General features: G+C 41.7%; 2 protein-coding genes across 2 annotated transcripts; one reads left to right on the top strand and one right to left on the bottom strand.

Moving 5' to 3' along the window:
* Positions 1–713: 713 nt before the first annotated feature.
* LOC308286733 (WD repeat-containing protein 82-like) lies at positions 714–8,649 on the bottom strand. The gene is made up of 9 exons (XM_080727852.1): positions 8,343–8,649; positions 7,444–7,544; positions 6,480–6,546; positions 4,134–4,233; positions 3,517–3,633; positions 2,951–3,106; positions 2,344–2,413; positions 1,763–1,905; positions 714–1,295 (listed from the first exon to the last, which is right to left on the bottom strand). The coding sequence occupies exons 1-9, from the start codon at positions 8,501–8,503 to the stop codon at positions 1,263–1,265; spliced, it is 948 nt and encodes a 315-aa protein (XP_080583978.1). The 5' UTR covers positions 8,504–8,649; the 3' UTR covers positions 714–1,262.
* A 295-nt stretch (positions 8,650–8,944) lies between these two features.
* Positions 8,945–12,486, top strand: rpusd4 (RNA pseudouridine synthase D4). The gene is made up of 7 exons (XM_080727796.1): positions 8,945–9,079; positions 10,067–10,412; positions 11,161–11,362; positions 11,475–11,568; positions 11,660–11,810; positions 11,927–12,024; positions 12,259–12,486. The coding sequence occupies exons 1-7, from the start codon at positions 8,996–8,998 to the stop codon at positions 12,460–12,462; spliced, it is 1,179 nt and encodes a 392-aa protein (XP_080583922.1). The 5' UTR covers positions 8,945–8,995; the 3' UTR covers positions 12,463–12,486.
* Positions 12,487–12,682: the final 196 nt, after the last annotated feature.

The raw sequence follows: 12,682 nt of genomic DNA, 5'->3' as shown, positions 1-12,682 counted from the left end.
TTAAACTATGCAGGCATGTTGGAGTATTGGAGGCAAAGAGGAGGAAAGCAAAAGGGGGTCAGGGAGGTTGCAAGTAAAACGGGTGACAAATGCTCGCACAATCACAACTTATTATTCCTACCTCTTTCCCTTAAGACACCCACACCCTCCATCACCCTGGCAGTGCAAACAGTCACACATAACATGCACACAGACAGATAGGCGGGTGAGAGAAAGATAAGTGTGTACCTGTGAGGTTACCTTCGATGGGTTCATCCATTATTCATTCAGTGGTGAGTACACAACCCAAGCTCCTATACATTATTCAACAGTTGCCCCCTCCACTACAAACGGACACACTTTATCTGCACCGATGCGAAAAAAACAAGGGGGGGAAAAAAACACTCATTCACAATGACATAAAATCAAGACCTTTCCCCATCACCTCCTCACTCACACATACAGTATACAGTAGGTATATTAATTGTATACAGTCCCACTGGTGACTCAACTTCTGTTTGCATGGATTCCATCCAGCGAAACATGACTGGTTACCGTAAGAGACATTAGTCCCATAATCTCATTATTGCTTAACAAAGAATAAAGTCTTGGTAAAAATCACCATATTAAAGTTTTTTAGTAATTCACCTCTGATGACAATGTCATAGTCTACAACAAACATAAAAAAAAGTCTGTACACATTTGTATCCAGTGTATAAAATGCATCAATTTTAATGAAATAAGTCAAGTGTCCTTATAAGCAACAGCAGTAGCTCTTACTTCCATGTAAAACATAATTATTAGTACTTAAAACGTCATAGTCGAATAAAAAATGTCAAACAGTAAAAAAGAAGAAAAACACTAGTACTAAATTATACACACAAGTTAACAAGATATAGAGTAAAACCTAGACATAGGATGAACACAGTGGTCCATAAGGACTACAAAGAGCAATTAAAATAATTAAATTAAGTCAAGACAAATTAAAACAAGAGTGTGCCGTAATGTTCACACACAGTCAGACACACAGTCAGACTCCTAACCCTACCGGTTTGATTCCCGACTGGAGACCTGTCTTTAGACCTCTCTTCTCCCTTCACTACACTACACCGTCCTGTCTAAATAAGAGGGGGGAAAAATATTTTATAAAAATAAAGTTGATGATTGAATGCATTCAATCATCCAAGAAAAGATTGTTTCGGATAAACCTGTTCTCGTACAGCATACAAAAATAAAAAATAAGGTGGTGGTGTTGATGTGCTCTTACAATGGATGACGTCCCACTACAGGTCATCAACAAATGGGAGCCAAAATGTCTGTTGAGATAAAAGAAGTATAAGTAAGAACTCCATTGACAACTTGTGACAGTTAAGCCCTTTGCACACAGGCGCGTTTAACCGCACGGATAAAACGGACAATATCATTTTTTGAAAAGAAAACAATGATTCTCTATGACCTCATGCCCACCGGCTCCGAATTAGCCGTGCGACGAGTGGCTGCCGCTGTGCGTTTTTTTCTCGATCGAAACCAGTTCGATTTGTGCGTCTTGTCGCATGCGGTAAAAAACTCATCACTTCTTTTATGACTCCTTTTTGGATCCGCAGCGCCGATTCCGCACAGCCTTGCACACCAAATCCAATGCGTTTTATTCATGCCGCAAACGAAAAAAAACGCAACTGTCCTGTGTGCAAAGGGCTTTAATGCGCTATAAACATGGTAGGGATTGATTCTGTGTAATAAATTATACAAGAGTTATGTGATGTTCTCAGAGAGCTTATCTCACCATGTTAGAACAGGCACTGGCAAACGTCATGTATCTGGGATTGAACTGCAGTGTGTTGATAGGACCTGAGTGCTTGCCATCCAGCACAGCTACCTTCATCCCGCTTACAGTGCTCCAGACATGGACTCTCCCATCTTCTGAGCCTATTAGATCATGACACAAGATAACCCTTTAAAGGGGAATACCACTCATTTGCAACTTTGAACTATGTCATTAATATACCTTAGAGTTGTTGTGTGGAAATACGAAAAAGGCCCGCCCCTTCTGTGTTGCCTAGAACTGGAGGATTGATTGTGGGGTCATGTGATCAGTGACATCATGAAGATGTACTCTGCAAGCCAAAGAATACATCTTCATGATGTCACTGATCACATGACTCCACAATCAATCATCCAGTTTTAGGCAACACAGAAAGGGGGGACTTATTTCTTATTTCCACACAACAACACAAAGTTCAATGTTGAAAATGAGTGGTATTCCCCTTTAACTTAATCAAGTGGAACTATATTTTGTCGACTTATACTCTGTAGATAAAATGTTTGACATTCATTAGCAGAACTAATATACTGACATCACCTTACCAATCATTACAAACTGTGAGTCAGGAGTAAAGCAGGCCTCTAGGGGTATGCCTTTACTATTATTGTAGCCCTGGAAGAAGTGAATAAGATCAGCATTAGATCACCATGTACGCGTGTGTCATTCATTAATGCAGTGGTTCTCAACCTTTTCGGGCTGCAACCCCCCCAAATAATCATATTTTTAACTAAGAGTTGAGGCATTACATTTTGTGTAACACGGTTCTATTGTGAAAATAGCCGATCTACATGCTCACAGAGCAGAGCATGTAGATCTGCTATTTTCACCATTTCGGCCTCTAATATTTGACAATTAGGCCAAAGTAATTTGTCATTTTAGAGGTACTAGAAGCTCGGCCGTCCGATTAAAAAGTCCTTAAATTGTCACTTTAGAAATGTACAGACACCCTCTATATACACTTAAACCTTATGTTGGTTTGTTTACTGTTAAGTGAGAAAACAATGTTGCACATTAAGTTAATCATCTGGGGACGCCCCCAAAATAATTTGGGGACCCCCCCCTGGGGATCCCGACCCACAGGTTGAGAAACACTGCATTAATGTCTTGAAAATGTAATGTTAATTATGTTAATGACTGTAGGCGTCTTACAGAAAAGGTGTGCAGCACAGATCCATTGAAGGCATTTAGAATGTGTATCGCACCACCGTTGGTAGAGATGAGTATCTGTTTCCCATCCTTACTGAACTTGAGTCCAGTCCACTCACTGACCCTGGTGAACCTTGTCTCAAAGGAGGCAAATGGACCCTGTTCATAGGACAGGAAAACATGTTCAACCTAACCTATTCTACATATCTGAGAAAACAGGGGGATAAAATATATATTTTGGCCTCAGTCAATGAATTACGTCTAGAATAAACTCAGACATGAAAATGGAATCACATTCCCATCGGGGGTAAAATAGTAAAATATGTGGAATATGAGAAATTATGTTATACACACATGCAGTCCAAGGACAATTGATGTCATCAGGTGATTGAATAAAATAATAACTAGTGAAGAAAAATAGAATGTAAATTTGCACCGTTTTGAATGCTCAAAAGAAAAAGTGTAGATTTAATTATAAAACGTTTCGATCTCAAGAGGTCTTTGTCAGGTACATGGATTTACTGCGACGCACACACACTCACGCACGCACACTTTAAAAAATGTGTTACCTTGTCAAAAGAGCGAAGGTCGTATAGGTTAATTGCCTGTGATTCAACTCCTGCCGCAAATATAACACCCTCTGGATCAAAGGAACATACTGGCTTCCCCATCGGATTAGTTACACCCTGATTCACAAAAAAAGGGGGTGCAGTAATAGTACAGTAGTGGAAAGGAGAGAAGAGGAGAAACAATTAGGAATTAAAGCCATCTGGCTTCTTAGGCCTAGGCCAGACGGAGCTGGATATTTATATTGATATTTATATCCCTGTTTTTCAGATATCCACATAGAAACATATCTAGGTCCACACGACAAAGATATCTAGGTCTAAAATAATCTGATTCCCCAGACCTCCACTAGGGGGACAAGCACACACACAGTAAATCTTCAGAGATATCAGGGTTCCATGCCTACACAGATCCAGTGAATCGGATATTTTTCAATGTCTTCACTTATTTATCCGGTTTAAAAAATATCCAGTTTTGCGGCCGAAATATCTAGCTTCATGTGGCTGCAAGCCCCAACCGCACAAAAAAATGTCTAGCTTCAGAAATATCCAACTCCCTGTAGCCGGCACCTTAATTAAAGTATAAATATATGTTTAGACATTTTCAACAAACTACTTACTTGACAGTTTTGAGAGCGCAGATCCCAGATTCTAATGGTCTTGTCCAATGAGCCTGAGATAAAGTGATCATCCACTGGTGACATGGAAAGTGCAACAACCCTGACAAATCAACAAACATTACATGAGTGTGCATTTGTATACATAGAAATGTAAAACAGTAACTAACTTTGCCTTATTGAGGTAACTAGAAGCTCGGCCGCCCTTCGGGCGGCCGAGCGTCTAGTCGGCGACCTGGCCAACTCGGGAACAATGTAAATAGGGAATGAATGCCCCGCCCTTTAATGCAAACCCCATTATACCTGTTGTCATAGGATCCGTTTTGACCATCTGTTTGCGTGTGTCCATTTATGCCCATATATGGAGAGATATGTCTGTCTACGTCCATTTTCTGACATATATGGAGATCTCTGTAGGACCTGGTTTGACCATCTGTTTGCCTGTGCCCATTTATGCCCATATATGGAGTTTGCGACCTGGCCAACTCGGGAACGATGTAAATAGGGAATGAATGCCCCACCCTTTAATGCAAACCCCATTATATGGAGATCTCTGTATCTGTCTGTGTCCCTTTTATGCCCATATACTCTATCTGTGTCCATATTTTATGCCCATATGCCCATATATGGAGATCTCTGTATCTGCCCATATGCCCATATATGGAGATCTCAGTCTGTGTCCCTTTTATGCCCATATATCTGCGTCCATTTTATGCCCATATGCCCATATATGGAGATCTCTGTATCTGCCCATATGCCCATTCTCTGTATCAGTCTGTGTCCCTTTTATGCCCATATACGGAGATATCTGTCATGGAGATCTCAGTCTGTGTCCCTTTTATGCCCATATATCTGTCTGTGTCCCTTTTATGCCCATATACGGAGATATATCTGTCTGTGTCCCTTTTATGCCCATATACGGAGATATCTGTCGGGTCGAGGCAAGGCCCCTGTATTGCCCATATATGGAGATCTCTGTATCTTCCCATATGCCCATATATGGAGATCTCAGTCTGTCGGGTCGAGGCTAGGCCCCTGTATCTGCCTGCAGTGATGTCACAATGACTCAGTGCTTGCGCCCGGCACTGCAGTGATGTCACAATGAGTCAGCGCTTGCGCCGATTTTGCGCCGATTTCCGCATAAGGAGATTCCGAACGTTTCGCGCCGGTTAGGGAAAACCGCGCGTCGGGTCGGGTCGAGGCCCGGCACTGCACTCCATGCCGCGGCGGGGAACGCGCGTGCCGAATCTGAAGCCGGTGGGACGAACGGTTCTCGAGATACGCGGATTACAAACACACACGCAGAGACTTCTCGCATTTATAGATAGATAAGGCACAAATAAACATGCATCGATCACATAATAACATGACCCATGTGTAATGTATAATTAATGTGTAATGTACTGTATAATATTTGATGCTCTGTTGATGAATTGAATAGGCCTACTTTTTGGTGTTATCCTTTTAGCCTAAATGTTTTACTGTACCACCAGGCTGTTTACATTTTTGTCTAATAAAGTATTCAATCACAAATACTACAGATAGTTGTTGACGTAAAGTGTGTAGTCAACATTTTATGTATTTATACTTTAGAAAACAGAGAATTTGGGAGATCTCATCATATCCATCATGTATATTGCCTAACCTTAGTCAACTTCATGCAAAGGGTACTTTCCATTTTGAATCACCTGTTTAAAAACACTCATTTGAGTGACTACATTTAACTGATAATGATTTTGTAGTTTCTACTAGAGCAGGGGTCTTCAACAGGGGGTCCGGGACCCCTAGGGGGTCCTCAGAGTTACTACAGGGGGTCCTCCAAATCTTTGAGTGATAGAAAGTTTATTTTTCCAAATGTTTTAGTATATTAACCACTTGAACCCTAGTGTTCATATTCTGAGAACTTTAGCCACAAATAGCCGATCTACAAGCTCACTCTTGAGAGCTTGTAGATCGGCTATTTTTGGCAGAGAGCTTTGGTGTAGAGGGGAAAAAGAGCAGACCGAGTTAAAGTTCAAGTTTATTAAGTATAAAGGTTCAAGTGGTTAAATATCTGAAAACACAAATTGACATGAATCCAAAATACACTGACGATTGTGCTGTCAAACAATGAAACTATATGGAATCTATGAACAGGTTGTGGGGGTCCCTGCTTCATCTCTCTCTCAATTAAGGGGTCCTTGGCCTGAAAACGTTGAAGACCCCTGTACTAGAGTAGAAATGCTATCATATCATCCAGCAATGAAATATCTTCACTCTACAGAAGAAGAATCGCATTGCTTTTTGCTCTTGCATGACACTAAATCCTTTGCCTGTCTTTGGAGTCCACCTGCTTGCACATACACTCACCTTGCAGTGTGACCAGGGAAATAACGAATGAACTTGTTGTCAGTGAGTGACAGGTATCGAATAGTGTCTGTGAAATACAATGACAGAAGTTAAGAATAGATAACTGTCAGAGATGTACCGATTACCGATACCATGTCTTTCTTCCCGATATCAATTCCGTTACTCATAACGTACGTATCGGTCGATACAGAGTACCGATCCAACACCTGTGTGTAATGTAAACATTTGTGTGTTATGGGTGTCCTTGGAATTAGGAATAAATAAATAAATCATCAATAGTTATTATGTAACTAGTACAGTAAGAGTATAAAACAGTTGTGCAACATCAATTGAAGCAATCGAAAAATGATTGTAAATGATATATCATCATGTGATAAATGTCGAGGTATTGGAATGGCATATAGACTGGCATACTCGTCGATTTTAGGCAGTATATCGGCAGCTTTTCTGGTACTGGTATCGGAACAACTGTAATAATGGTGTAGGTCAGGGGTCATCATCGGCATGCTGGCTTGTGCCATGGACATACAAAATGAGAAGATCCCAGAAACACAAAGAGCTAGCCCTGAATTACCATAACAGGTCTGTAACTCTGAGAGTGTTCAATGGAACCAAATGAACCCTAACGGGTCCATTTGGTTCCATTTGTACACTCTCAGAGTTTTATGAGTGTCCTTCCTTGCAAATAAAACATTTTAGAACCAAGTTTAGTACTAGTGGACTCCTGTGCCATAGTGTCATATATCAGACAGTGTCATACATATTCTGAAGAACACCTGGAGACTGAGGGTCTTATGATCAAAATAAGAACATTATTCATAATGGTGTAAAAAATAAAATCTGTCACAGACAGGGCCAAGTCTTTGTCGCAGACAGATTTGTCTGTGTGTACGGACATACTGATGACCCCTGGTGTCGTTTTTTTGGTGTGTTGGGTAATGTTTCTACCAACGTAGGCTACTACCATCTAGTTTGTTGGAACTGTAGACCACTGTGTTGGCGTCTCCATGTGTGTAACGGATAAGGTCCACTCCGTACTTCTTGCTGTATAGGGTGTGTTGAGGCCTGAACAACAGAAAAGAAAAATATTGTTCTATTAGGAATGTGGCAACATGCACATGTAAAATGGCTAATACATCTCAGTTCTTAAAGGTAAGTAATATGTCTGTGTTCAGTGTTAAATAGCTATCTTTCTGATAGTAATAGTTGCTGGGTGTTAGTTCAGTAACGGGGTCTCTCTCTCCAGCTCTTAATAACAAACATAAAATAAATGTACAGTAAAGGTGAGGTAAATGTCATCCAATCTCCCTTCTGTTTACTAAAGAACTAGAAAGACCCCTGTTACGGAACACTAGTTTAGTCGACTTGATGAATTGAATACACAGCAACCACAATGCAAACAAGCCCAGGGCTTTATCTGTTATGCTTTTAGCATCCACTGTATAATCGTATCGTACCACTGTACTATTTGCATACTGTTTAAAGTATTCCAATCTCAGGTGGGCACCAAAACAAACTGGGCACTAGGGATATCTGGGCACCAAAACCATCTGGGCAATATGTTAGTAAAGTATTCCATCATGTGGGCACCTGGACAACTGGGCACTATAGGGACATGTGGGCAGCTGGAGAGGTGGGCACTAGGGACATGTGGGCACCTGGAGAGGTGGGCGCCTGGACAACTGGGCACCAAAACCATCTGGGCACTAGGGACATCCGGACATGTGGGCACCTGGAGACTTACTGTATTTATTCAATCAATCAATCAATCAATCTAGCAATGAGTAGGCCTACTAGCTTTGTTTAATCAACCAAATTATTCAAAGTGTCTGCGTTTAAAAACTCAAGTTAATTCAAACTTACTTCCCCTCACGCATGTCATACACCACAATGGAGTCGTCGTCATTACTTGCTACTGCATTTTCACCATTATCACTATAGTCCACACAGTTGAAGTTCATGGAATGGTCCCGATATGTCCTGGCGACCCGAAAGCTTCGTAACACACTATCTGTGATCTTCATCTCTGCACATTAACGACATTAATTAAAACCTAAAGCGCTATCAATAGCTGGAGCCTGGAGGCAGATCTGATCATCTTCTTACAGACAGACGTGCATGTAGGATTCTCTGATCGATCGCACATCAATGCATTCAGCATTCCTTTGCATAATGTGGTTATTATTATCAATGTATTTAGAAAAGCGGCTGCAGAAAATCTTTACACGTTGTTCAACACAGCTTCCATTCAGAGAGAGTGGTGTATGATCCATTTTACCCACCACAGAGAGTAAACGGGCGGAGTTTTCTAACCCCCACATTCACAACACAATATATTATTATCCAGCCTGCACGGCCGGTCTCGGAGTGAAAATCAAGCCAGCCGAGCCGACTGACCCCAATAAAGGAAATGACGTAAGATCACAGGAAGAAAAACAACGCGGGCAGCGCTTAGTTTACATGGACGCATGTGATGTGTGTGAGTTTAATTTACCCTTCAAATTCAAAACGCTGCCATGAACAACACCCGTAGAAGAATATGGAACCTGATCAATTCTCAGCCCAAAACCACAAGGGATTGCTGCTGCACGTTTACCAAGGTATCATAATCATATTATTGTGTGTCTTTAAATGTCTATGAATCGAATTAATTATACACAGGACAGACAGACAGGGCCTCAATGGAAACAAGTCCTCAGTGGTTTTCAACCTTTTTCATGTCAAGGACTATTATTTATTCTGCATTTGAACCGAGGACCACCAGTTGATGAGATTTAGCCTCTCAAACTCAAAACTTGTAATATTTTGTTGTTGTTGGATCAAATTAGAGAGATGAAAGTTTAAAGTTGATGAAAATAACTATTCTTTTACATTCTCTAATTGTGTAGACTTCTTGTAATTTAAGTAGCTCTAATGCAGATACTAATTAAACATCAACGGGTCCATTTGGTTTAATTTTACGCTCTCAAGAGTTAAAGATCTATAAGGGTCCATTTGGTTACCAACTCTCCATTGTTTATAGCTGTGGACCACCTGGAACCCCCTCAAGGACCACTGGTGGTCCCCGGACCACTGGTTGAGAACCACTGCTTTAGACCAAGGGGTCTTCAACAGGGGGTCTGGGACCCCTAGGGAGTCCTCAGAGTTACTATAGTGGGTCCTCCAAATCTTTGTGTGATCTTTTTCTCCTTTTTTAAATTAACGATTTGAACCCCTAGCATCCATATTCTGAGAACTTTAGCCAAAAATAGCAGCTTGTAGATCGGATATTTTCGGCAAAGAGGTTTGGTGTATAGGGGAAAAAGAGCAGACTAAGTACAGAGTGAAAGGTCAAGTTTATAATGTATTGATGGTTCAAGTGGTTAAATATCTGAAAACACAAATTGACATGAATCCAAAATACACTGATGATTGTGCTGTCAAACGATGAAACTATATGGAATCTATATGAACAGTTTGTGGGGGTCCCCGACTCCCCACTTCATCTCACTCTCAACTAAGGGGTCCTTGCCATGGCTTGAAAACGTTGAAGACCCCTGCTTTAGACCAAGTGTATGACTGTACTCGTGCTGTTTGCATTTCAAAAGGTATCGCAGTGTCTCACACGGAGGAGTCATGCCACCGTGGCTAAAGGAGCCCCCATCAGCCCTGACGACCAGGCTGACATCAGACCTCCTCCTCCTCCTCGGCTGAGAGCCATCGATCTGGCACGGAAGATCCAGCAGGAGAACAACAACAAGAAGACGGAGCAAGACCAGAAGAAGACGGCAGCGTCCACCCGGGGGGAGAAGGGGGTCTCAGAGATGAAGCAGTTCAGCCAACAGCTGCAAAACGTTCACCCCAACGTTTTAGCCAAGCATCTCCACAATACCCTGCTGTTCCAGAGCGACGACCTGGTAGTCATCAACAAACCCTACGGGGTGCCTGTCCAAGGTAAACTCATATCATGTAGTCACTGTGTTATTTGCGTGAATGGAATACATGAAAGGTCGACCTAAACTCGTTTCCCAACGGGTCTGTGGCCTTAAGCTAGATGCAGATTGCAGAATAGACCGAAATCTAATCTTTGCTTCTGGGGGTCCCTGGAACAAAATATTTTGCGATAGGGGTCCATCCGTGGAACAAAATATTTTGAGATGGGGGTCTGCGGCCAAAAACACATTTTGGGGATCCTTAACCACTGCACATTCTTAAAATGTCTTCTAAATCCTAACAGTTTTCCTGAAAAACGTATGTTGCTATCGTTTCTCAAACTTTGTCATGTCAAGGACCCCCATATAATAATGATATGTATTTGGCCACAGACCCCCATCGCAAAATATTTTGTTCCAGGGACCCCCACAAGCAAAGATTATATTTTTGTCCATTCTGCATCTAGCTTAAGGCCACAGACCCTTTGGGAAACGAGTTTGGGTCGTCTTTTCCTGTTACCGAGTGAATGTTTCATACTAGTGATTCTCAAACCTTTTTAATTTCAATTGACACCCAAATGGAGGACCCATCCTTTATGAATTGAATACGCAGGACCACCTATGGCTTTTTGTGTTAAGAATAATTGTAAACCGTCCCTCTCTGTACAATCTGCAAAAGGTTAATTAAGTATTCAATCAATCAATGGACCTCACTTTGAGAATCACACTTGTATACCAAAACCCAGTATCTTTTCTGTTATCTCTCACAGATAACTCGGGGGGCACATCTATTTCCTCCGTGCTGCCAATCCTCAGCAAAATGTTGTATGGGATGAAAAGCACGTTGACGCTTTATCCATGTCTGGGCCTCGAAAAGGAGGTCACAGGAACTCTGCTACTGGCAAAAAGTGAGGAGATGGTGGATCACGTACTAGCCCTCAGCAGAAATAGCCAAGTGCAGAGGAAATATTGGTAAGACTACTTAGACATCTGTTGTTCTTGCCCGTGTGAGATCATACTGTAATCTGTCCAGGTGTTGTACAGTACACAACCAGAGAATGACAATCATTGTTTCTTCCCACAGGGCCATCACTGTCGGTGTGCCGGTACCATCCGAAGGGGTGATTGACATTCCTGTCATAGAGAGAGAGGTCACAGGCTCCCGGCCCCATTTCAAGGTTACTCGTCTTATTTAAACACAAAAAAAGTAGTTTGCAGAGAAACCATTTACACACAGATATCCTTATTCAGTTCAATCTTTTTCTTCAGATGGGACTAAGCCCAGTGTACAGGGTGAGTGACACAGGAGAGGGAGTAACCAGAGTTCGTTCCCATCGGCAAGCTCACGGTGCTGTGACTCAATACCGTGTCCTGGAAAGCGATGGTGGTTGCAGCCTCGTAGAACTCCAGCCACTAACTGGTAAGATTATTGTTGGGGCATATTATTGACTGGCAAAGTGAAGTGGTTAAGACTGACAGATGTCAAACTCCAAAGTACCCTCAATCTCATTCATCTACTGCATGCTTTGTTCATAGGAGTAAAACACCAGATGAGGGTTCATATGGCATTAGCTCTGGCGTGCCCCACCCTTGGGGACCACAAATACTCCCATTGGAACAAACTTGCACCCCAGGTATGGCTGACAAAATAAAATAAATCCACTTCCAAAATAAATTGGACTTTTAGTATGTATAACCACCAGTAAGCAGACTAGACATTTCTCAATTCAAAGTTATCCAGGTAAAAAAAACATAGTGAAGATTTTTGCCTGCCAAATTTGTTCTAATTTAATATTCTCATGAGTCATATTAAACGGTAGAACAGTGTTTGGCTTGTGAAAATGACTGCGTAACAATTTAATCCTCAGAAACTACCGGAAGGCGTGTTGGGAAGGTTGGGACTCGAGCAGAGCAAGGTCCGTTACCTCCCTCTTCATCTACACGCCCGCCAGACCATACTGCTGGGAAACGAAGGTCAAACTGACGTCTCTGTGACCTGTCCTCTGCCCAGGTTCTTCACCAAGTCACTGCGTCAACTGCGGTTAAATCTGTCTTCTAAAGATCTTAAATGATCATTTATAATTATTTCATTTCTTTGGGTGGCTTCCTGAGACTGCTGTACATTTAGAAAACCTCCATTTATGTCGATCTGGTGAATATTGAGTAAACTGTATATAAAATAAATGACTTGCCAATCGTTTTTGTGGGTGTAGAATGCAAACTTGCTTGCAATTCCAGTGATGTAACAGAAAGCCCCATAGATAAGAATTACCATTGAGGATAGTTTTCCTC

Source organism: Nannobrachium achirus, assembly GCF_963921795.1.
Source record: "Nannobrachium achirus genome assembly, chromosome: 6".
Lineage (NCBI taxonomy): Eukaryota > Metazoa > Chordata > Actinopteri > Myctophiformes > Myctophidae > Nannobrachium > Nannobrachium achirus.
Note: the sequence above shows the minus strand (reverse complement) of the source record. Positions and strands in the feature narration are given on the sequence as shown.

Coding starts and splice junctions, on each gene's coding strand:
- LOC308286733 (XM_080727852.1), bottom strand. CDS start 8,503: ATGAAGATCACAGATAGTGTGTTACGAAGCTTTCGGGTCGCCAGGACA. Junction 6,547..7,443: donor CAGTTCCAACAAACTAGATG/GTAGTAGCCTAC, acceptor TGTATTTCACAG/ACACTATTCGATACCTGTCA. Junction 4,234..6,479: donor TTCCCTGGTCACACTGCAAG/GTGAGTGTATGT, acceptor TTGATTTGTCAG/GGTTGTTGCACTTTCCATGT.
- rpusd4 (XM_080727796.1), top strand. CDS start 8,996: ATGAACAACACCCGTAGAAGAATATGGAACCTGATCAATTCTCAGCCC. Junction 11,363..11,474: donor CAAGTGCAGAGGAAATATTG/GTAAGACTACTT, acceptor TTCTTCCCACAG/GGCCATCACTGTCGGTGTGC. Junction 11,569..11,659: donor GCTCCCGGCCCCATTTCAAG/GTTACTCGTCTT, acceptor CTTTTTCTTCAG/ATGGGACTAAGCCCAGTGTA.